At 40.5% G+C, this 25,947-nt stretch overlaps 2 protein-coding genes across 2 annotated transcripts in view; both read right to left on the reverse strand.

Moving 5' to 3' along the window:
- Positions 1-5,080, reverse strand: part of nots (nothepsin) — a gene marked incomplete at both ends in the record, with an annotated part of 6,370 nt that extends 1,290 nt beyond the window's left edge. The window contains 6 exons of the mRNA XM_080421166.1: positions 33-155; positions 950-1,149; positions 1,654-1,772; positions 3,138-3,255; positions 3,886-4,069; positions 5,019-5,080. Of these exons, the coding sequence (XP_080277292.1) occupies positions 33-155; positions 950-1,149; positions 1,654-1,772; positions 3,138-3,255; positions 3,886-4,069; positions 5,019-5,080 (806 nt within the window). The remainder of the gene's footprint in view (positions 1-32; positions 156-949; positions 1,150-1,653; positions 1,773-3,137; positions 3,256-3,885; positions 4,070-5,018) is intronic.
- Positions 5,081-6,398: 1,318 nt separating this feature from the next.
- Positions 6,399-21,194, reverse strand: cct2 (chaperonin containing TCP1, subunit 2 (beta)). Its single transcript, XM_080421459.1, has 16 exons — positions 21,126-21,194; positions 19,497-19,571; positions 19,345-19,410; positions 17,874-17,985; positions 17,066-17,142; positions 16,811-16,923; positions 15,909-16,111; positions 15,367-15,467; positions 15,158-15,285; positions 14,806-14,909; positions 13,975-14,094; positions 11,865-11,993; positions 10,821-10,924; positions 9,501-9,600; positions 8,415-8,556; positions 6,399-6,940 (listed from the first exon to the last, which is right to left on the reverse strand). Exons 1-16 carry the CDS (start codon positions 21,126-21,128, stop codon positions 6,910-6,912), a joined length of 1,608 nt encoding a protein of 535 aa, XP_080277585.1. The 5' UTR covers positions 21,129-21,194; the 3' UTR covers positions 6,399-6,909.
- Between the last annotated feature and the right edge of the window lie 4,753 nt (positions 21,195-25,947).

Raw genomic sequence — 25,947 nt, forward strand, 5'->3', positions numbered from 1 at the left:
TGTGTGTGTGTGTGTGTGTGTGTGTGTGTCACCTTTCCATCTTAATTTGCCAGAATCCCTTATGAGAGACAGGGATCCAGTTGATTGGTCCGCTGAACAGTGCCTCGTCGGTTCCTCCAATCAGAAGCTCTCCATCTGGGTCCCTGGTCTGCTTTCTTTTAGACATTTTTCCCCCCAAGTTCGAAGGACATTTATTTTATTACATTTTACTTATTTTTGGTTCAAATTAAGTGAAAATGTCAGTCTTATTTCAGTGATGAAAAAAAGTTATTTCAGAGATGTTTAAATATTCAAATAACTTATCAATTAATTATTCATTGATCAATTGATTAGTTAAAGTCTGTGTAACTTTGCTTTTTGGAGTGTTTTGGTGACACCTCTGGTAGAAGAAATGTATTTCCAAATGCACTACAATTATTTGAAAACTTTAGTTACTAGTTACTTTGTAGATTTTGATTATTATTACAAAACATACATACTTCAGCCCCTATATACATTTCGGCCATTTGAAAATAGCCGATCTACAAGCTCAAAATGCTTCACGATGCAACGCATTGTGAGCTTGTAGATCTGCTATTTTCAAAACACTCTTTTATACATTTGAAAACTTGTGAAATGAGACATTCTGCATAATGAGTACTTTCTACTTTTGGTACATTTTGATGCCAATACTTTTGTAATTTTACTTGTAACAGAGTACTTCTACATTGCAATACATTGCAGTACGTTTTCCACCACTGCAGAAAAGTCAAGTAATGGGAGATATGTCGGCCATAATTACAATGATGAAAAAGACTCAAAAACCTGCACACATCGGCTCCAACGTAATTTATTGACGTCAATAAATTACATTGGAGCAGAGGAGTGTAGGAGTTTCTTATTATTATTATTTCTCTTCATGATACTTTCAAACCCAGCACCAGTTTTTGAATGGCCATTATTACAATACCTGCTGAGGTAGAATGAGAATACAGGGTTTTCTACGAGTTTCTGAGTCATCATGTTGTCAAACACAGGCTTCCCAACGATCTCGGCCAGAGAGGGGTAGGCGAGACCCAGGACTCCGTCAAACTGACCGTAGACAAACGCCTGGCCCGGTTCATATACGGACTCCCCAAACTCCTGTTGCACCACCGTCAGACCTCCTACCTGGAGAGGAGAAGATTTGGAACACTATATATCATTTAACCCATTAGCCTAAGACCTGAGGCCGATTCCACAAAATGTCTTCTAAATCCTAACAGTTTTCTGAAAAACTTATGTTCCCTATGTCAGTGGTTCTCAAACCTTTTCATGTTAAGGGCCCCCAAAATGATATGTATTTGGTCGCGGACCCCCATCTCAAAATATGGAGATCTACAAGCTCGTAGCGAGGCACAAAGTGCAGCGCTATGAGCTTGTATATCTGCTATTTTTTAATAGCCAGAAGTATAAAACAAAGCTTTTTTGCTCAAATCTAAAATGACACAGATGCTTTCCCGGTTTTAATGAGTTAAGCTGATAATTAGAATATAGAGTTATACTCGGTTTTGTGTGGTGTCATGATCATGCACAGAACATGGCAGATCTACAAGCTCACAACGCACATCTCACTGCGATGTGCGCAACACCGCACAAATCAAAGTATAACTCAGGCATATACACACACGTTACCTTCAGTGTCTCTCTGCCCATGACTCCCAGCAGGTGTCCTGAACCATAGTTAATTCCAAATGTTCTTCCATCATGGCCGAACGAATGAGAGTCAAATGCCTTAAAGCGCTGGTGGTTGGCTGGAACAAACAGTCACACACAAACACACGCACGCACGCACGCACGCACGCACGCACGCACACACACACGCACATGCACGCACACAAGCACAGTATATAAATATACTAGCAAGAGCTTTCTTGCCTACCTACAGTGACTGGCTGGGTCACAATGTCCCTCGAGTGTAACATAAGAAAATGTCTTCATTATATAGTCTGACAGGTTAATAGTTTAACTATGTATATAATATGCCATAACGAAAGAAAAACATGGTCATATTAAGCTTCCAGAAGAAAATCTATTTTGAAATTTGAAAGAGACACGTAGAGCTTCCTGCTCAAAGTGAATTCAGTTCAGAATGTCAAAATAGGTCATTTTGACCCGTCAGTCATCCCAGTGTTAACTGTGGCTCAGGATGTAGAGAGGCAGGCCGCCGGTTTGATCTCCAGCTCTGCCTGGCTTTGTGCCGAGGTGTCCTTGAGCAAGACACTGAACCCCTACCTCCTCCTGACGAGCATAGGGAAAGGAAAGGGAAACGGGATTTCAGGAGATTACTTGTTACCGCTTCACCCAGCGGATGGGTGCTGCTCAGATGGCTCTGATGAGCACAAGCGGGGAAGCAGTTAGGGGTTAACAACTTTCAACTATCCCTATTGGGCATGTCATTATAGGCGAAAATGAAATTGCAAAAATAGCCGATCTACAAGCTCACAGCGTGTTGCATCACAACATGTTGTTGTTGCTATTTTCATCATACAACAAAGTATAAATTAGGGCTTAAAGGGATGGTTCACCCCAAAAATGTCATTTTTTCTGTCGATTAGTCACCCCATTGAGACTTGAATTCATGGATATTTTTTTGTTTTTGTCTCATTCCTAAGCCAATAATTTGATGACCAGCGGACCGGTAGGCAGCGGTTCCGGTAGGAGACACAACAGAGACTCTTTGTGTCTCCTACCAGAACCGCTGCAGGTCATCAAATTATTCAAAAAAAAAAGAAAATCCATGAATTCAAGTCTCCGTGGGGTGACTAATCAATAGAAAAAATGTCATTTTGGGGGTGAACTATTCCTTTAAGTGGTAAATTGTCAGACTGGGTGAGCCGAGGGTTGAACAGGCGACATTTTTATTTGTTTGCTGTTGAGTCCATTGTGGAGGATAAAATGACATTAATTATCAGGTTTTGTAATGAACTGGCAGCTAATAATAGATTATCAATCAGTAACTGATAGAGCATACACACACTGAGCGACCATGAACTTCTAATCTGAATGTTGAATACACTGATTTAAGGCCAGGTCATTTTGACACAAAAACGTGCACGCGCACACACACACACACACACACACACACACACACACACACACACACACAGAGAGCTTACCACAGGCCTGGCTCACACAGTAGGATGAAGGAACCCACAGGTCAGCGGATCCAGTATCAAATATAACAGTGAAGTTCTGTTTTGGAGACCCAAGACTAATCTGGCCATAGAACTGAGCCTGAGCGCGCCACACACACACACACACACACACACACACACACACACACACACACACACACACACACACACACACACACACACACACACACACACACACACACACACACAATACAGTATCTCATGTCAGCTTATTATCCCTCATCTTGTTACCTTATTTTAAGTTATGTTATCTTACACTAACTCATATTATGGTATTCCACAAACATTAACACACGTTTACACACATGTACAATTCATATTTTCTCTCATCTGATATCGTGTCATGTTATTTCATTATCATGTTAACTTCAGCTTAGGTTATTGTATCTCATTATCCCATGTTATCATAAATCATCAAGATTTGGTAAAATCTCCTCTTTTTTTTTCCAAATTCATATCAATTTGGGGTTATCTCAAGAGTTTCTCAAAGATTTTTCATGTCACAGACCCCCAACTTGTGCAAAACATTATTTAGCCACATATATATCAAAAGTTTAAAAAAAATTAAAATAAAATACAAGCTTATACCTCAGCTATTTTCGAATGTGGTTAAACCTGTAAATTAAAATGTAAATGTTAATGCTATATTAATTAATTTGGCTGGAGACTCCCCCTCAAGGACCCCTGGGGGTCCCCTGTGTTCTCTTACATCCATGTAATTGATGAGTTTCACCCTGGTGCGGTCCAGGAGACGCAGGGAGGGTGTCCCAGCAGGGAAACACTGAGCATAGCGCCGGCCGAACGCGTCCGCCTGGTGATCTCTCACAAACTCCTCCAGCTCACCGCTGGCACGCAGCAGACTGCGAACCGAACGCACCCTCTTCAGAGGAACTCTGGTGTGGGAGAAAGATAACATTAGACGATTCTATAAGTCAGGGGCAGTGCAGTGGTGGAAAAACTCAAATTTTTTACTTAAGTAAAAGTATCAATGTAAAATACCCTGTTAAAGTAAAAAGTCCGGTAATCAAAGTTTACTTGAGTAAAAGTACACAATAATTAGCATAAAAATATACATAAAAGTACCAAAAGTAAAAGTACTCATTGTGCAGAATGTCCCATTTAAAGGTGTATACAAATCTTTTGAAAATAGCAGATCTAACAAGCTCACAATGCGTCGCATCACAAAGCATTGTGAGCTTGTAGATAGAGAAATATATATGAAGAGGATAATGTATGTTTTGTGATAATAATCTAAATCTGCAAAGTAACTAAAGCTGTCAAATAATTGTAGTGGAGTAAAAAGTACAATATTTGCCTCTGAGATGTAGTGGAGAAGTAAAAGTATCGAAAATGGGAAATACTCCAGTAAAGCAAAACATCCTCAAAAGTGTACTTAAGTACAGTATTTGAGTAAATGTACTTAGTTACGTTACACCACTGCTCAGGGACAACATTCGGGCAATTGCCACCCCTATAGCATTTGCATTTAACCAAAAAATTCAGGGCTTTTATTCACATTTCCTCCACCATGTGTTCATGCAGATTAGTAACAGATCAGAAAAATAAATCACAATACAACAATTTTATTTAACTACAGAGCAATATCAATAGTCTTTGGTTGGCAGTGTGTAGCCAAATGTACTAGAAGTCACTCACACAAAAATAATTCAGCCTCCCCCCACCCCCATACATGCACTGCTATTATATTTAGTCCGATGAATTGTCTTGTTCAAATGGCAGTGTAGACATTAAAATAAGTGTCTGAAAGTGAAATACCTCTTTAAAAGAAAGAAAGAAAAAAGTGACTTTCAATACCTTTAAAAACAACATTGTAATGCTTACCTGATGAGGCCCTGTGCTGACCAGGTAAGCCAGCAGACTGTCAGTAACACTGTCCACTTCATGTCTGTCTGTACGTCCTGCTGAGACTGATGTTCTACTTGATGTTGGACAGTCCAGTAATTGTTTGTCTACAGTGTTGACAGACAGACACGTCGCAGTGCCTCTGACCTCAGTCACACCACACCAGAGCCAGGTCACACCCGTCCATATATCAAGGGGTTTCCTTTTTACCAGTGTTGCCATGTCTGCTTATTCACTGTGGCCTTTCTCCAGCCATTTTCTAGCCATTGCCCTTTTCAGCTGCTTCACTCAATATCTGTTAATTTCCTCCCTAGAAGACTGCAGGTGTAATGCAGGTTATCCGTGTGTTGCCAGATTTAGCAAGAGAAACAAGCGGCCACGTCTATGAAAAAAACAAGCCCAAAAGAAGCAACTAGGCTAAGTTTTACCACTTTACATCGGATATTTGAAAATAGCAGATCTTTTTTTTATATCACTTTTTCACCCCAATATTTTTTGAAAATAGCAGGTCTACAACCTCACGTGTCGCGATGCAACACGTTGTCAGCTTGTATATGTGTATTTAAGTGGTAAAACTTGCTTCTTTTGCACCCAAAGATGGTAAATGTATGAATCTATCCCAATTAAAGCCACTAGAGGCGAAATGGTACACAAATCCTACAAAATGAATTGTCTCCTAAGTGGCCGCCGGCGTCTCTCGCAAACGTCCCACGTTTACTTGTGCTAGATGATCCCGTGTGAGTGTGTTGCTGGGATAGAGAAAGGTCAGCAATAAAGTAGATTTACTCGTGATTCATCTGTCTGAAAAAAGCCATTTAATAGTATGAAAATCTTGGGAATAGTGTGGGGCGTGTGGCGATTGGGTCCAATATTTAGTTCAGTGACCATAGGGCTAAAGAATGGTTCAGAAGCTGTGTTCACATTCACTCTTCCATTGGAATTAATAGACCTGTATCAGGTCTCCTAAAAAGGGGTCCGCCTACTTCACGCAGATACGGGTAGTAAACCGAAGACGGCAAGTCTTGCTATTTTTGTCTTGGTTACACCTGCAGCCTACTAGGGAGGAAGTTACCTGAAGCAATTTAAAACTACCTAAAATGTTCCATTCTGTCTTATAGCAACACAAATCATAATGGTTCTTTTAATGGTTCAAATTGATATAAAACCTTCTAATCAGTAGGGTTACTTTAATAAAGTGTAATTTTGTAATATTGTTCCATAATGTAAAGGAGCTTGCTGGCATCTTTGTGTCTATAAGGATTTTTAAATTGACCATCATCTACCATTGATGCAGGCATACCTCATTCAAATCATTACATTATGCAATACATCTGAAAAAGAAATATGCACAAATGCAAATCATCTGGCTTGTTGCTTTTATTTTTTCAGTAAACAAACATCAACACTTTTGTTCCATATTTTGTAGACAACCCAGCTAACACTAGCATGCCCCTTCTGCTGAACATTAGCATGGTAACAAGGCAATGTATTATGAGCTCCTAGCTTTGATATTTTGGCTGTTCTTCATATGACAAAGTATGTAGGTCTTAAGTCGTTAAAACTACGTTTACCGTTAGCTAGCATTGACTTTAGCCATATGGAGACCATATTTAGTGGTTATAATGGCTATGTAAGCATAACATGGAAGCCACCATAAGCACAAACCAGAGTACCTAACAAGGGCTCAACATTAACAAACGTAAAAAACTAGCGGTCCACAAAGCTGGGGTGAAACCTTAACCGTTAGCGTTAGCAGGGCTAGTCTGTAGAGTGCTTCCAAAGGGACCTAAACATGAAAAAAAAGTGAACTGGAAAACAACTGATAAATACACTGATGCCCCTCTCTCCATAGTCTTCATCCTCTCCTCATCTAACAGGGGTGGTGGTCTGGAACGCGCTTCCTGTTGGGGAACAAACGTATTAGGTACATATTCACACGAAAGAAAATAATATCTATTCTCGCTCTACCTTTCCATCCATCTGCTTCTTTCTTTCTTACAGTGTCTGAGTAGCTCAGTTGGTAGCAGGGATGGAACGATACAGTAGCTGCATTGATTTTGAATTTCAACAATCAAAGTATATCGAAATGTAAACAGCAACATACCGTATTGTTTGACTTAGTATCGTATCGTTTTGCAATGCAAATAATGGATTGTATCGATACTAAGCACTTGGGCGTTGTATTTAGCAATTTTAAGAAAAAAGAAAAAGAGGTTAAATTTCTTTTCCATTCCATATCGCTACACTTGGTCTATCGAAAAATGTGTGTATTCTCTCTGTTCATGTCAAGGTGCGGGTTTGTCCATATGTTCAAATACAAAGTCCATGTATTTGCCAGAGAATCACTGCGTTTACTTATTTATATCCATAATAATAAATGTTTCCCTTAAAAAACCTGCACTATCCACACAGATTACATTTTTTTAAATAGTTGCTAAATAGTTACTGTATCTATTTTAAAATCATTGAATCGTAACGCCATGAATGAACCAATATCGTGTATGTATCGTATCGTCAACCATGTATCGTGATGCGCATCATATCGCTGTTAAAATGTATCGTTACACCCCTTCGGTGGAGCGTTCACATTTGGACCACAAGGTTGTGGGTTTTGATCCCCGCATACCGCCAGCTCAGCGTATGAGAAGCACGGCTTAATTGACAAAGTCTTGTGGTAACTACTAGGAGCTGATGGTAGGTGTTGCGCTCCATTCTCAGCAAAATCACCATCACCCAGGGGTCTAGCTCAGTGGTTCTCAAACTCTTTCCTGTCAAGGACTCCCAAAATTATATGCATTTAGCTGCGGACGCCCCATCTCAAATATTTTGTTCCAGGGACCCCCCAGACGCAAAGATTTGAGTTACAAATGTTTGCTTAAAAAATACATATACATATATATATATATATATTCAAAGATTTGCAAAAAATGTCACGATGTTTCAAAAATCTACAAGCTCATAGCCACGCTATGAACTTGTATATCTGCTATTTTTGAATAGCCAAAGAATAAATGGTTAAAGTGGTTGAAATTATTGTAATGCTGGGAGTGGGGACCCCCTGGAACCCCCCCCCCCCCCCCAGGGGTGGGGGGGGGGGGACCAATGGTCTAGCTCATTGAGACGGGGATAGACTCCCTCGTCAGGGCTGATTTCAATAATCAACAATATTCCTCTACGACCCATTTACTTATCAAAGTGGGGTCCAGGGACCATCGAGGTTCCTTGAGGGGGTTCCAAATGCACCCTTACAGGTCTGTAACTCTGAGAGTGTACAAATGGAACCAAACACTCTCAGAGTTATGGGGGTCCTTGCAATTTAAAAGTTTGAGCACCGCTTAATGACAGTATCCCATCCATCCAGCCCTCCCTCCATACCTTGGAGCAGCCTTGATTATGTTGTCCACTCTGAGGATCATCTCCGCAGCCTCAGCGGCACTCAGCAACACCTGCCTCTTCACCTGGAACGACTCTGTGATTCCCAACTCACACATGTCTCCGATGGTCCCCTGGTCCATGTCTGCACACACACACACACACACACACACACACACACGTTATGGTTTGGGATTTTGAAATTAAAAAGTCACATTTACGATACTTAACATGTCTAGTCCTACTGTATTGTGTAGTTGTGTGGGTGCGTGCACTGTTTGTATAGTGAATTGCATGCGTGTATATAGTGTGTGTGTGTGTATAATGTATAAAGAGTGTATAAAGCGTATACCATGTGTATTGTGTATACAGTGTAGTGTACAGTGTGTAGTTTAGTAGAGGTGTAAATGAATGGATTCTAAGATGCATAGCGGTGCAGACGATTCTGCATCAATGCAGTCACATTCCATGATAGATTATTGCCTACAGACGCTTATATGATTACGTGATTTTTAAATGAATTAATGGTTTATTTTCTGTCTTAGTTTACAATGAACCATAGACAAAACATACTTGTGTGCACAATACATGATACAAGTAAATCTTCATCCTAAATGTACATATCCAACCAACCCACACACAAGATCAACATTCAATGAACGATAAATGGAAAAGGCTGAAGCGCAATGCTAATTCTTTGCCTATTCTAATTTCTTATTATTTTGCAATTACTTCTGGGAGCAATGACACACGCACAATTATTACTAACTAGATTAACACTACTGGAGACATGACACTGCAGCAGCTTTTGACCTGGCCTGAGTGACTTTTGAAAACTTAAGCCAAACAAAAAGAAAGAAAGAAATATTTAGTGCTGGTGAATTGTAGCAGGGGTACACTAGCACAGAAAGTTTGAAAACCACTGGCGTAGTGCACTCGTTCTTTAAGTGGGGCTATCACCAGCTATTTGAAAACAGCCGATCTACAAGCTCACAAAGCGTCGCAATGCGAATCATGAGCTTGTAGGTCTGCTGTTTTTGATAAAAAAAGATTTGGAATAATCTATAATATAATAGTACATGTACTCACCGAGTCCATATGTGTTCTTGTTCTCCTGGTGAGCGGCTCTGAGCTGAGAGATCAGTTCAGCGCTGTCATAACCTGCATTGTCTGCTATGATGGTGGGCAGCTGCACAAACGCACAAAACATTTTTTTTATTGTTAATAAATGTAGTGATAACATGGCTGGTTAGTGATTTAACCGACTGGTTATAAATCTGTTATAAATACTGTATACGACACTGTATATGACATAGTCCCAAGACGACAGCACAAACTTCAAGTACATGCACGCCTCTCCAAACACATTGCAAATGTTACAAGCGGTTATTGCATTTTCAATCATTCAAAATATGATATTTTCTCTATCAGGTAGAAACCTTGTACGTCCCAGACCATTCCTTTTGACCCCGAGGGAGTGCTGTGCCAAGTTAGCCTGACACTCAGCCTGAATTTTCATTTCGTTTCACTCCATTATTCAGTCTGAAAGCCCTCTCAATGCAGCGGAGTTCTGAGATGGGGGCGTGGCCAAAGTGGGACTCCACTATGAACCAACGCGATTGGTTCATACTGGATTGTCCCGATCCCGATTCGTCGTACAGATTTTCAACCGAGAAACACCCGCCTTCGAAAGCGTCACCAGACCCTGAATGCTAGGCAAAGGATTCAGGGGGTGGAGCCAGGCTAGTGCCAAGTGGGAATTTGGTCAGATTAGCGGTTGTCCAAAATCTCCATCTATAAATCCTCAAATCTCTGTGTCCCCTTTGTAAATGATGGTACAGACTTCATATACAGAACTTCCAAGTACTGTGATAATGAGTACTAGGGATAGAAAGTTTAAATGGTTAACCGATTAAGCCAGTGGTTCTCAACCAGTGGTCCAGGGACCACTAGTGGTCCTTGGGGGGAGGGGTACAAGGGGGTCCCCAGCAAAATTAGTTCAATCATTTTAACCACTTAGCTTTGGCTATTTTGGAAAAATCTTGAAAATGTGTGCATATCTTTGAATATATACATTATCTTTTTTAAGCGAACATTTTTAACTAAAATCTTTGCTTCTGGGGGTCCCTGCTACAAAACATTTTCAAATGGGGGCCAAATGTATATCAATTTAGGGGTCCTTGGTATGAAAAAGGTTGAAAACCACTGGTTTAAGCGAAAAGTAATCCACTATCCGTTTAGGACCAATTAACTGAAAATATAAACTGTGTCAATCAATTTGAGGACAGACAGACGGACGGACAAGGCACAGGGGTCCCTAATAATTGTTCAAATGTGTTGGAAAAAAATAATAAGACATTTGCTGCAATGTTTTAATAATAACATAAGCTGTTTAAATGTTTTTTTTACCATCATCAGAGCCTTGGCAAAGGACTCCATAGCTACAGCCTCCTTTCCTGGTGTCCGTATGGCCAGATCAGCCACCGCCTTGGCCATTAGCATCTCAGAGCAACCTGGTGGGGCAAAGAGAGTGGGGGTGTGACCGTTAGATCTATTGATGCGTGTGTGTGTGCGTGCGTGTGTCAGTGTTGATTTCGTCGACTAAAACTATGACGAAAACCCTTTGTAGACTTTTTTTGTTGACCTTTTTTCACCGTTGAAAACTAAATAAAAACTAAGCTACGATGGCTAAAAATAAGACTAAATATATTGACAATTTCATCAACAAATAAAAACTAGTCTAAAATGTTAGTGAGGGACTTAGTGGAGAAGAGATCCAGTAGAACTAAAAGACAAGTCATTTTATGTTGTGTTGCGCGCGTGTGTTGCACTCTGAAAATAGCCGATCTACAAGCTCACAACGCGTCATGCTGCGACGCGTTGTGAGCTTGTAGATCGGCTATTTTCAGAGTGCAACCAAAGTGTAAAATCAGCCATTACGACGCCATCAAGGCACTGCCATATAATCGACTAAATCGACTGTAGATTTAGTCGACTATAATCTTATGACATTTAGTCTACTAAAACAAGACAACATTTTTTTTTATATAATTTAGAGTAGCCAATAATTGTTTTAAACCTTTTTCTCCCCAATTTAGTCGTAATACCAATTGATTCCTCCCCCACACACATTTCTGTGTTGTCAGTGCCGTCGTAGCCTACTGACTCACCCTGCCAGTGAGGAGCCCCCACCAGGAGGACGTAGAGCCTTCGTCCTACTCCTCCCGCCCAACACTCCCCCGCGGCACCCAGCCCGTAGGAGTACATGCAATGACCATTATCACCCTGCCCGCCCGGCTTCCCTCCCCTGAACACGGGCCAATTGTGTTCGTGTAGACACTCGACAAAGCCGGATGCACCATGGTGGATTCGAACCCACAACCTCCATATGGAAAAAACTAAATAAATATTTGTGGTCAAAATCATGTGTGTGTGTGTGTGTGTTTTGCGTACCTCCTCCATACACTGTGCGAGTTTCTTTGACAGTCTGAGAGAGAACACACAGTGCGTCGTGTAGAGACCTCTCAGCCTCATCCAGGATCTGCTGGGTGGCTCCACGCAGCACAATGGTGCACGCCTCCCCTACACAAACACACAGGACATCAGATGTTATGGATACTGTGGAGAACTGCGTTTTAAATTATCATTGCATTATGAATGGGGCTGGGCAATATAGACAAAATAAAAATCACGATATCTTTGACCAAGATGTTTGACCGAATACCTTGAACGATACTGTAATGATAGCGTATTGCAACGATGTATAAAACATTGTTAAAAAATTGCTGATCTACAAGCATTTCAATTTCAACCATTTTTTAAACTATAGTGGAATTATTCCATTCAATCCGGGAACGCATCCGTGTCATTTCTAAGATTTCTTTGGCTATTAAAAAATAGCAGATATACAAGCTCATAGCGAGCTTGTATATCGATTTTTGAAAAATCGTGAAAATGTGTGCAAATCTTTGAATACCTATATATATATTCTACAAATGTCTTCTAAATCAGTTTTTTTTATATACTTATGTTGCTATATCAGTGGTGCTCCAACTTTTTCCATTTCAAGGACCCCCAAAATGATATGCATTTGGCCATGGACCCCCCCCCCATCTCAAAATATGCTGTTCCAGGGTCCCCCAGAAGCACAGATCGGAGTTTTCACTTTAAAACATATAGGTCTGATATATTTAACGCTTGCTCAAAGATGCATAAAAAAAGTCATCATTCCCAACCCCATTTGTGCACTACTTAGCTTTACACAGAGCCCCGTTCTATACGAGGCAAACGCATGTAATCATAGCCTTTACATCTCTGCTCGCGAGGAGATGTATCTCTTGACACTAGAGGAAATTAAATACACACTTAAAGGGTCTGTTAAAAATTCAAGGAGATTTGGACCCCCTTCCTTGACTATTACGATAGTTTGCGGGTGCCGCTTGATGAGGAGACCTAAGTGGATGGGGCACTAGGCGAGACTGCAGGGTTCCCCTTTCTTTCCCCCCTTCCCTTCCCTCTCTTCCTTTTCTTTTTTCTCTCCTTATTACTATTAATTTTAAACATTTGTGAATTATACATAAGAGATCATTGTTTCAATAACATAAATGTATATTTTGTATTTTTATTGTCACAGTTATGTATGTTTATGACAAAAGAAATTGTTGCAAGATTTGTATGTTAAAAAAAAAAACTGTTAACACATTGACCGCCGGGCCCGTAGTTCTACGGGCCGTTAAATCCAACGGTAAAGCGCCGATCCCGTAGCCTACGGGCTGTGGTGCTTTTTCCTTTTTTCCAAAAAAAAAAACGTTTTGCAATTTTCTAGTACGGCACATTTCATTGTATCACCACCGGAAACAGAATTATTTGGGATCCGGTTTTGACGATCACGCCGGCTCCCATTCTAAAGCGCACACTGAGACGCCATTTTCTTCGATTGTAGTTTTTCTCCTCGCTGATCACTGTTTAACATAAACCGTTCTAACTCAAACATGGATGCCCCGTTTGACACGTGGTTTGGACTGGTAGACGCAGGGAGATGTCCGCGATGTTTACAAACAGTGCACAGATCAATCTTAAGGATTTTAACGAGGTCTATGGCGACGTGAAAAAAACAAAAATAAAACGTTGGCACTGGTGAGTACATTATGAGATTAACCTCTGGGCGGTCAATGTGTTAAAGATAAAACATGCTCTGATGAAGGCTCTTAGCCAAAACGCGTAAGCGTTCGTTTACTGGTGTGTGCCAATAAAAAATTGGAAATGTGAAAACATATATACTGTTATGTATATTCAAAGATTTGCCCAAATGTTCCAAGATTTTTCAAAGCACTCGGTGCCGCGCTATGAGCTTGTATATGTGCTTAAAACCTAAAAAAGACACACATGCGTTCCCGGTCTTGAAGGGTTAAAGTGATTAAAACCAGGGAAAGACAACACTTATGTCATAACATATTAAAATACCCCAGACGATATCTAGTCTCATCTGACGATGGGCAATAATATCGGTATAATGCCCAACCCTAATTATGAAAGTATTATTGGCGTGTTGTTGGTATCGTACCCATGGCGACTCCAGAGAAATGGATGAGTGTGTCTTCTCCAATCATCACCTCCTCGATCAGTTTGCAGTGTCCCAGCTTCACTAGTTCAGGATGGTCAAACGTACTGGCGATCTCTCCTCCTGCACACATGCACAAAACACAACAATGTGAAACAGTTTGAAAACATGGCACTGGAAACATGTTGCACTGTCTTCATCAACGTAACATTAATCCTAGATAGTCGCAATTATTTTTGCATAATTGTCATAATCGTTTCCATGTTGAAAGATGTTCACACATTTTCAAATATAAGCATACAATTTAGCTATTTTTACATGTATAAACTTTTTTTAATGTCAATCATTTCTTTTTATATATTTAAAGGGATAGTTCACCCCCAAAATGACTTAAGTTTTTTCCTATCGATTAGTCACCCCATGGAGACTTGAATTCATGGACATTTTTTAGTTTTTGTCACATTCCTAAGCCCATAATTTGATAACCAGCGGTTCCGGTAGGAGACACAAATAGTCTCCTTTGTGTCTCCTACCGGAACCGCTGCCTACCGGTCCGCTGGTCATCAATTGATTGGCTTAGGAATGCGACAAAAACAAAACAATATCCATGAATTCATGGGTGAACTATCCCTTTAAGTTATTTGTCATCTGCCCTGTGCAATTTGTTAGTACGCAGCATAAAAAAGGATCAAAAATAAAACATTTATTCATATGTTCAATGGCCAAACACACAATCAAATCCTTAATCGCAATTATTTTGAGTGACAATTAATCGTCAACTTAAATGTGTAATGGTGACAGCTCTGGTTAATCCTATAGATCCATCCATCTTACCAGTGACCAGAGCCAGCCTCTCCACCCCGGCGAAGTCGGCATGTTCGATGGCCATCACTCCCGCCTGAGCGAACAACTGCTCTGGATAGTTGTAGATCAACTGTCTGAGAGACACACACACACACACAGGTGTAACATTACCACACACTACTACTACTACTACAGTGGTTCTAAAAGTGAGGCACCGTCTGGGGACGCCCGGGGATCCTTGGGTGTTTTCATGGGGTCCCCAGCAATATTGAGATTGGTGGTGTGTGTGTGTGTGTGTGTGTGTGTGTGTGTGTGTGTGTGTGTGTGTGTGTGTGTGTGTGTGTGTGTGTGTGTGTGTGTGTGTGTGTGTGTGTGTGTGTACCTGTTGATGAAACAGTTGATTCCGTGTTTCAGGATGCGTTCAACTTTCTCCTTCATCTTTTCTTTCTCAGCCATTTCAATTTCTGCAACCTTCGCTGTCGAGTCAACTCTCACCCTGGAGCCAAAGATCTACACACACAGTACGTTAGTGAATTATATTGTACTTGGCATGTATGTACTGTGACAAAGACGTGTGTAAGTACTGTATACCTTAATCTTGTCTGTGTCCATGCCAGTGTTGGCAATCAAGATGTTAACATTCTCCATTCTTTTGGGCTGATTCACCCCAACCTTCTTATCCAACAGGAAGCCTGCACACACACACACACACGTTATGTTCTATGGTGTGCTAGCTGGTTGTTTTTTTGGTAGCACCTCTGACCAATCAGTGGTCTGCACTCTGCAGTGTTTTCAAACCACCTTTTGGTATCGCTGATTATAGCAAGTTTTTTGTAACCGTTATGATTTAGAAGACATTTGTAGAATCCCCCAGAAGCAAAGATTTGAGTTCAAAATGTTCGCTTCAAAAAAAGATATATTCAAAGATTAGCACAAATGTTCATGATTTTTCAAAAATAGCAGATCTACAAGCTCATGCACTTGGTGCCACGCTGTGAGCTTGTATATCTTCTATTTTTGAATAGCCAAAGAAATCTAAAAATGACACAGATGCGTTCCCGGTCTTAATGGGTCAAAACCTGAAAGACGGACAGCATGTCACTGTGTGTACTGTATTTGTGTGTCTCGTTTACCCTCGTCCAGGTAGGAGTCGATGAGACTCCCTCCCAGCTTCTTGATGACGTGCACGGCGTCCAGGTTCCCAGAACCCTTCAGCCTGAGCACCGCGTCCACTGCCAGCTGAGAGAAGTGGGCCTTGTGATGAGTCAGCAGCTTGGAGGACAGGGTGGTTCGTGCGATGTTCAGCAGATCCACCGCGAACTTGTCCGGATCATTACTGAGAAACACACACACACACACACACAGTGAGTTTACTGTTGTAGCGTTTCATTTTACTGTGTTTAATGTGTAAAGATAAAAGGCTGTTTAATTTTTTATTTGGCCCTACTTTCGGATCATTTGGTCCACAAAGTGTGGGAATACAAATGATTGGATTTGGTCCATTCGTTCGCCTCAGGATGTTTGGCGTATAGACCCCTTATCAGACAACTTCACACTGATAAGAACCAGTATGCGCGACTTGCGCGTGCTGGCCGGCACCAACTGAACCCCACCGCTCATAAGATGCAATGGAAAAGCGGTCACTCCACTCACGGGTAAAAAATGCATCCAATCAAACTTTCAGATGCTGTTTTTCTCCCAGTGTGGAGGAAGAATACTTAAATATCCTAAGATCTCTCACACTTGAAATATATAAAATGTATAATCCTTGGTTTCTGCGATTCAAAGCAGTTTTCCCCAAACCACACCTGGCTGTCATCAGACCGGACCAGCTATTCTCGGCGCGTGCGATTAAGTATAATAACAATTACCCACTTGCCCCTCCGGATGCCAAACATCCTGGGAGCAACTGAATGGACAAATTCCATTAAACCATTTAGACCTGAAGCCGATTCAAAAAACGCCTTCTAAATCCTGATTTAAGTTTTCTAAATAACTGCTAAAATATATAAGATGTTATGTAATGTGTGTGTACCCATGGTCTACTGCAGCCTCTCTCAGAGCATCTCTTGCTGCCTGAGTTGCTTTCCTCCATCCTGCAATGATCGTCTGAGGATGTATCTTCTTAGCGATCAACAGCTCTGCTTCCTACACAGTACACACAAAAAGAGTAAAAACTAAAAGTTATGAATCAAGAGTTTAACGGTCTCATGACAATACCTGTGGGTCAGACTAATGTCTGAATATTCATACACACATGTAGATGAACACAATAACACACAGCTCTCACCCTGAGCAGTTCAGCAGCCAACACAGTGACTGAAGTGGTTCCATCGCCAACCTCATCATCTTGAACCTTGGACATGTCTGACACACACACACACACACACACATTACAATTATTATAAATCAAATTATCAATCATGTTGGAAGAAATGCCACCTCTTTTATTGACACATTTGTCATGTGCGTTATTTATGTTCCCATTTAAACACCAGCTGAAATTACTTATTTAAACTGCATGCAGCGATGTGTGGACTTTGAGGAACTTTTGATTTAAAAATATACACAAAAATTGAATATTTTCAATACTCTACCGCATCACTATGTCTCCATTATGACCTCACTCTAAAAGTGTGGGGGAAGAAATCATTTCAGCTTGTTTTTTAACCCCATTTACTGTCATGGCAAAAACATCCCATCTACAAGCTCACAATGAGTCACATTGTGAGCGTGTAGTTGGGTTATCTTCACCTCCTAATGCGGGGAGGCATTGGAACCTTTGGATTGATGTCTGTATGTTCCTGATTCTAAACCTCGAGTTCTCCATTCACTCCTGTTGGAACTGCGTACCCTATACTATTTTTTTAATAGTCTACACAAACCTGTCGGCCACAATACGCCACCAGGTTGAAAGTGGTTAATAATTAAGCGTTTACCTGTTGACCGATTTAATTAAAGAGTCTTGAACACTTCAGGAAGTTACAAGCTGTGATGCCAAAAACAAAAACAATGTCTCCGCGGAATAAAAATATATTTTTCTCATTCAGCATCCCTAGTGTATGTATTCATGTGGGTGCGCTGGTGAGAGTACTGACCAACAAGGACCTTGGCAGCAGGGTTGTCCACACCGATGGCTTTCAGAATGGTGGCTCCATCGTTGGTTACAGTCACATTTCCTTCTTTACCTCCTCCCATCAAGATCTTATCCTGAGAAGAGGAGAGGAAAACCATGAGCCGACTGTCAACAAGCACAAAATATTAGGTGAATTAAAAACAAACATTTCATTCAACACGTGTAAGAAGTGCATTCACAGAACTTCTATCAACTCTCGTTTAAGTCTCAAGGAGGAACACTGGACACCGCGCAGTGGTTGTTTTGTCTACATGAGTGAAACTCTTGCTCGACATCTGCGTCTAGAACAGTGGTTCTCAACCTTTTCAGGCCGAGACCCCCCAAAATAATCATATTTGAACTGGGGACCCCCCTATTTTGTTTGACTCCGTTCCACAGATAAATATCTCGCGTTGTGAGCTTGTAGATCGGTTAGTTTCACATTTTTTGTCTATTTCTTATATTATTTGACAATTTGGCCGATGTTTTATGTTATAGTTTGTCAATTACTTTTGTTGCAATAATGTTTTTTAAATATATATATATATATATATATATATATATATATATATATATTTTAGGTATTAAAAATGTCATAAAAGTCCTTAAATTGTCACTTCACTATCATCTGGGGGCCTCCAAAAATCATGTGGGGACCCCCCTGGGGATCCCGACCCACGGGTTTAGAACCACTGGTCTAGAACACCATGGTCAATGTCATTGTTGATTGGTTCAGTTTTTCACAAAACATGAAAATAAAAGTGTGCCCTACATGTGTTTATTAATTCATTCATGATTGCCTTTTGGGGGGAAATGACATTAGATCAATTCTGCACAGTGCGTATGTAACTGGGGCATGTGTGGAACACAACTCTTAGGTAGCTAGATGAGAGCAGGACAGCGTGAATTATAACGTTATATCTCATCGTCACCAAAAAAAGGTATGCAGACGGGTGGTCCGGGAGGCGACTGTGCGTTTCCTCCCGGGTCTCAGTAGAAGGGGGACGGGGGCAAGGAGAGAGCCTGGTGACGCCCCTAGTCACTGCCTCACATCCTAGACGGCTTTCCTCAGAGGTGGAAAATGATGCTCGGCGCTGGCCTTGCCTGGGAGGGGGGGGGTTGATAATTTACGATTCTGTCCCTATCGGTACATAACTCCTACGGTGCTGAGTCGGTTCTGGACACATAGGACCGACAATGGACGTCCATACAACCGTCAAGTTTGTGTGTCTGTGAGGACCTGTCCAGCTGACCTGTAAATGTGAGGCATCCAGTCCAAATGGCTTGAGGCAGAGCAGCGGAACTCTCAATGGACAACGCAACTCGCTTATTTTAGAGTGTTATAATCACTCATACCTCAGACACCATTTAGCTGCATTCAACTCGCCGCTGCTAGTGTGTATAAAGAATTGGTGTCAAGTGTGCTTTTGGTGAAATGTGTTTGATTGGCATACCATTCCTTTTGGTCCCAGGGTGCTTTTCACCAGGTCTCCGATAGCGATAGCTCCGATGAAAGAAGACTAGAAAGAGAAAACATAAACCGAGTTAAGTATTTGAACATGTAATATTTTTCATTGTATTTACATTTTAACACACACAGTCTTACCAGTCTGGCGGTCTCAGCCTTCTCCTCATCTGCTCCATGTTTGAAGATGTTGACCGGGGCCATGGATAGGGACGCCTGCAGTAACCATAGCAACAAATCAAGGTTCAAGGTGTCGTCTTGTGTACAGGTATATAAGAGAAAAACTTATTTTGTTCTGGTTCCTCATGAAATTGTAGCATCATCAATAATAATAATAAACATATATAAAAGGTAAATAAACAAAAAAGGAATAATCAACAACCTATCTATAGTATGCACCCATCAATACCACAGTTTCAAACTGATCAAACATTACATTAACACTACAGACAGTCTACCTGAATCAGTCCATTCGTCATTACCACAAAATACTAACACAGATGAATCATTTTATTATAACAACTCAAAGTAGTGTCGTATTTAGCCAGGCCTATCTGGCCTGTCATTCTCTATTCAACAGAGATTACAGAACAAAATAAACGAAAAATGATGAAGCAATGGGGGATGTAACCTAATTTTTTATTAATCAAAAGTAGCAGATCTACAAGCTCAAAATGAGCCTGCTACTTATTTTTTTAAATAATATTTGTATTGACTTTTTTGTAACATACATTACATACACTTTCATTAACATGTAACCTTGCAATTGCATTATTATCTATAAAAGAAATTACAAAAAAATCACAACCAGTGTGAAGTGAGTGGTGCCTTTAGTAGCGCATGTGTTGCACTGTTTGTGTTTAGTGTAACTGGTTGCATCTTTGTGTTGCAACTGTTCTTGCCGTGCTCATACAGACCCACACACTAAGTCAGTTATTGAAAAATAATAATGATAAATAAATATCATTGTAATGGATATAACCTAATTGGTCCAATTAATTAAACATCTTTAAAAACGTATTGAACTGGAACCCCTCCCTCTTCTCCAGAAACACCTAGAAGCTTCCAGGAGTAACAGAATTGCACAGGTCAACAATGTTGGTGTAACACAGACACACTGTGTCAGCGTCTCCACAGATGAGCATCAAGCATCTCTGCTTGCACTTAAGACATGAAACGCATTAATGTACAACACGCACATCGTGGTCTTATTTACGCTTAGCTGTAGCTATGGAGTTACATCATTACTAGCCTTGATCAGTGGTGTATAGTAACTACGTACATGTCTCTGCATCATCCTAAGCAGAACAAAGCATCCTCACGTAAACAGTACAACCTTAAAGCTAAACGTGTTACCTATAAACCTAATGAAACCACTATATTAAACGTGTGTCTGTTATTAACAGAAATATGGAACAAGGAACGTAAAACATTCAGAACAAAGTAGCTTTGGCAGTACTTATAGTTAGCTTAGCCTCCCCTAGCTTAGCAGGCTAACACGCCCCATGTGCTTCATTGGAACTGCACTGTCAGCCGGCTAGCATCATGCTAGCTCTGGTCCATATAGCTTTATGGACCAGAGCTAGCATCCGGCTAGCATCACCCCCACCGGCTAACGGAACGCTACAGAAAGTAAACGCAACAAACGTCACCGAAGGGATTTGTTTGTTTACGTTAATGTTGTGAAATGAGTTTGTGTTTTGTCCCACTCTGCCACCGTGGCATTATGTTATTATAATAATAATAATGAAGTATAAAGTGTTTTCTCACCATTTTGTCTGTCTGGTTGATGGCTGAAGCCGTGCACGCGCAGAGAAAAGAGGGGACGGATGCTGCAGAGTGATGATGACGTAATGACGTCAAGACGACGTGACTACGCACTTATTAATGGTGCGTTCATACCTATGGTTCATACGGGCAGATTAGAAGATACATGCTACAATCAACAATTCACAATTCACATGCAGAATTGATGCTTTACAAATGATATTTTATGATAAATGCGCCTGCAAGTATAAATTATTTTTACAAATTGCAAATGATATATTTACAAATAGTCATATATTTGTATAAATCATAGCACATGTATTTAAATGCCAATTTAAGTTTTAAGTAACATTTAAGTAAATTTGCAGGTAGGAAAATACATTTGTAAACATTTTCTTAAAAAAGCGTGACCTTTGTCTCAAAATGATGTAACAGGAAAAGGAATGTATGAGTGTGTTGGTCTACTCACAAATGCGAGTCACAAATACAGATTCAACAATTCACTCGCAGAATTGATGGTTTACAAATGATATTTTATGATAAATGCACACAAGATTCACAAATAAATTTACAAATCTCTCCCCATAGTTAGGAACCGGCAGAGAGCTTATCAGAGTAGATTTCCTTCATAGCCGTAATAAATAAAACAGACTTATGGGGCAAAGGTGCCATTCTAAAATGTATTCAAGAGTACATCTGTAAATAGTTATTTATTACACTCTCATGAAGTCTCCACTGAATGATAAATGATTGAACTAACAGGTAACATGTGGTGTGTCCTTCACTTTCATTACTACACAGTCTAGTTTAAGACACCTCCCATCCCTCATGGAAAAAAACAAAAAAAGACCCATGTTTTCCTGTAGTGTAGGCAGTTGTGTTAACCACTTAAGACCTGTATACGTCATCATATGAGGAATTGCAAAAATAGCAAATCAACAAGCTCACAACGCTACAAAATGTGAGCTTGTGAGACCCTAATGTTGACATTGTGAGTCAAGTAATAATGTCAACATCATCAAATGGAAGGCAGACTGGGGATTTCAAATGAAGTCGGGAGATCAGTCGGTTGGAAGGTGAAAAAAAGTTGCTGAGCCGACACCGACAGACGGCTACTATGGTACAACAACAAGCCCGCTGTTAGGTCGGCTTTCGACCCTTCCCTAAAAAACTTGCGACCGACGCAACAGTGTCGCAACACTTTCCAACACTTACCGCCACCAACGTCGGTGCGGCGGAGAGCTACCATTTCCAAAGATCACAGGGTGGCATGAGGCCTTATTGTCTGTTTGGAGCCTTAGTCCAACATTTTAAACACTTTGCACAAAATAAATATCTACTATCTACCACATGTAAGGATTGTGATCAATACAGGATTTGAGAAGCCCAGGTCTAAATTGTTACCACTACTGTACCACCACTACTAGCCTACTACAACTAGTGCAGCAGATTATTGACATAATGGTTCACTTTGTGATACAAGCATGACATTTGGTACAAAGGCCACTCAAAAATCCAAGATGGCAACTATTTCCAGAAGTTGTACCAATATGTTCCTATTTCAGCATAATTATCAAAATTAATTAATGTTGGTTTTAACTATTTTATGGGTCTCACATTGCATTATTATAAGTGCAGTGTTTGTTTAGACTGTTATAGTCTGTGAGCCAGGACCCAAAATTTGGGAGGGAGCTCCACTGATCTCGTTCCCCCCAGATTTGGCACAAACATGGGGTTACATTTGTTCTACTGTTATGCCACCAAAATGTGGAATGTCCTACCAACAGCCATCAAAAAGTGCGCCTTCATAGTCCATACCCTCCTTCAAAACCTCCATAAAAGAGCATCTGTCTGCAATTTACAACTGGACCTATAGACATGTCTTCTAGCTTGCCAAAATTAATTGCCCCCGCTGTTTTTATGTAAATATACTTTTATTGCTCTTAGTGTTGATGATTTTGTGTATTGTATGTCTTCATATGATATGTCTTGATGAATTGAATACAAAGGACCACAATGGAAACAAGCCCTTATAGGGCCTTTTGTGTTATCCTTTTAGCCTTAATGTCTGACTGTACCTGAAGTATTCAATCAATCAATATACTGTGTATGTGTGTGTGTGTGTGTGTGTGTGTGTGTGTGTGTGTGTGTGTGTGTGTGTGTGTGTGTGTGTGTGTGTGTGTGTGTGTGTGTGTGTGTGCGCGTGTGCGTTTGACTGTGTGTGTGTGTGTGTGTGTGTGTGTGTGTGTGTGTGTGTGTGTGTGTGTGTGTGTGTGTGTGTGTGTGTGTGTGTGTGTGTGTGTGTGTGTGTATGCGTGCGTGTGTGTGTGTGTGTGTGCGTGCGTGCATGCATGTGTGTGTGTTTGCGTGTGTGCGTTCTCAAACGCTTTAATTTCAAGGACCCCGATAACTCTGCAGTGTACAAATGTAACCAAATGCACACATAAGGGAATGGAAATGGTTCCATTTGTACACTCTCAGAGTTACAGACATAAGGGTCTATTTGGTTCCTTTTGTACACTCTCAGAGTTACAGACATAAGGGTCTATTTGGTTCATTTTGTACACTCTCAGAGTAACCCCATAAGGGTCCATATAGGGTTCAAGTGGTTAATGTGAGAAAATAAAGGGGGAAAAGTTCCTATCACACAAAGATATGGCAGTCCCCCTGTAGTAACTATGAAGGCCCCCTAGGGGTCCCGGACCCCCCGTTGAAGACCTCTGTGTTAATGAGAGCTAAGACACACACCTGCTAGTTTAAATGGAGTTGGTACAACTGAGGTTCAGCCGGAGGTTGACCAAGGAGAAGACAACCAATCACAACTCTAACCAGCCACCAGCAACTCCACCCATGCCAACCAGGGCCAACCACTCACTCACCCATCTCCAACCAAACTGACAACTCCTCCCCTGCCAACTACCAGGGTATTTAAACCCAGATTTAAAAAATGGCAGCGTGCTTGTTTCCTGTACACTCAGCTGTTCTCCTGAAAGTCATCAGTGTTTTGTAAGTGAATTGTTTTCATGTGTGTGTTCTTAGTCATGATTATTTCTAGCCATATTTTTCACATGACGCTCGTCTGTCTCAAGCGTCATGGCGGAACTTCACTTTGGTTTTGTCACTTTCTCCATTTACAACCCTTACATCTACATAAACGTTAATATTTCAAATATAAAGTGCTTTACCCCATGGCTATGGATGTTACAACTTGAATCGGGTGGGTTTAAGCACTCGTATTTTCTGTATTGTTCAATAAAAAGCATTTTAATCCGATCGGCGGCCATTTTCTCATAGCGTTATAATGTATCAGAGTGCAATACACCTCCCAACCGATAGGGTCAAGTAGTTGAAAGCACATGGAGAAAATTCAGAGAAAATGACCACCGATTGGATTAAAATGCATTTTTATTGAAGGGTACTTCTGCGGGCCCATACATAATTGTAACATCCGTGGCCATGAGTTATTTACTTTAATTTGAAATCTGAGCGTTTGATGTAGATGTACATGGAGTGTCAAAACCAGTTTGAAGCTCCGCCATGTTTCAGGCCTAGACTATTTCATGTTTATAGCCTACCTGATTTGATTATCAACTACCTAGGTTTGCTGTTAATATTGCTGTTTGTTTGATAACTTGATGACGGATCAGCCCTTGTTAAGTATTTGTTGGTTATGTGACTTTGAATGGGATATATTATATAGACCTTTTACAGAATAAAAAAGCAAATACAAATAAAACAAAAAATATATAAAAATAAAAAGGAGGGTCTTAAAAATAACTATTTTAAGCAAGGGGGGCAAAGAAAACCTAGAGGTTAAAACCTGAATAGCTAACAATGCTTTATTAAAAAGGAAAGTCCTCTCTTAAAAGCATATGGACAGACTGTGGGCTTATTTGGCATCTTTAATCTTTCCATTTATAACTCTTCATTTGCTAATACTGCCTCATAATGTGAAGTATACTCAAATTTTTTTACTTAAGTAAAAGAAAATATATTATTTTTTTAGTCATGGTCCATTACAAGTTCGGTGTTCAAAATTTACTTGAGTAAAAGTACAAAAAGTATTGGCATCAAAATGTACATAAAGTACCAAAACTAAAAGTACTCTCCAAAATAATCATATTTGAACTGGGGACCCCCCACCCTGACAAGCACTTGAAAGTTTAGAAGTTGCGGCATTACATTTAGTTTGACTCGGTTCCACAGATAAATATTGTGAAAATAGCCGATCTACAATTGTTTTTGACTCGAGGCGTTTTGAGCTTGTAGAACGACTATTTTCACAACATTTGCCTCTTTCTTATATTATTTGGCCAATGTTTGACCAGTTTTTATAGTATAGTTTGTTGATTACTTTTGATGCAGTAATGGTCTTTTTTCATTTTTTAAATGCGTTACTAAAAAGGTCTTAAAAGTCCTTAAATTATCACTTTACTGTCATCTGGGGAAACTAATCACATGAAACCAAATCATGTGGGGACCCCCCTGGGGGCCCTGACCAACAGGTTGAGAACCGCTGAACTAAACCTTGCAAAGTGTGCAAGGCAATGTGCAAACAACCGTGACTGACTATTTATTCCATCATCTCTCCTGTCATACAGGCTGCTCTATCGCGATAAGGCAGAAATGGCTGAAATGCTTCCAGTCGATGTGTTTACCCTCCCACCCTGTGGACGTTGCTCTTCAGGAGGATGACACCACCACCACCACACCTGTAGCGCTGACCACCTCACTGGACAGTGAGAGCTTTGTAGAGACCAGGCATCCCAACAAGCTGCTGGAAGGCCTGAACAGTCTTCGACTCGGCAACACTTTCTGTGATGTG

This window comes from Gymnoscopelus braueri (genome assembly GCF_963280865.1).
Source record: "Gymnoscopelus braueri genome assembly, chromosome: 23".
NCBI classification, from domain to species: Eukaryota; Metazoa; Chordata; class Actinopteri; order Myctophiformes; family Myctophidae; genus Gymnoscopelus; species Gymnoscopelus braueri.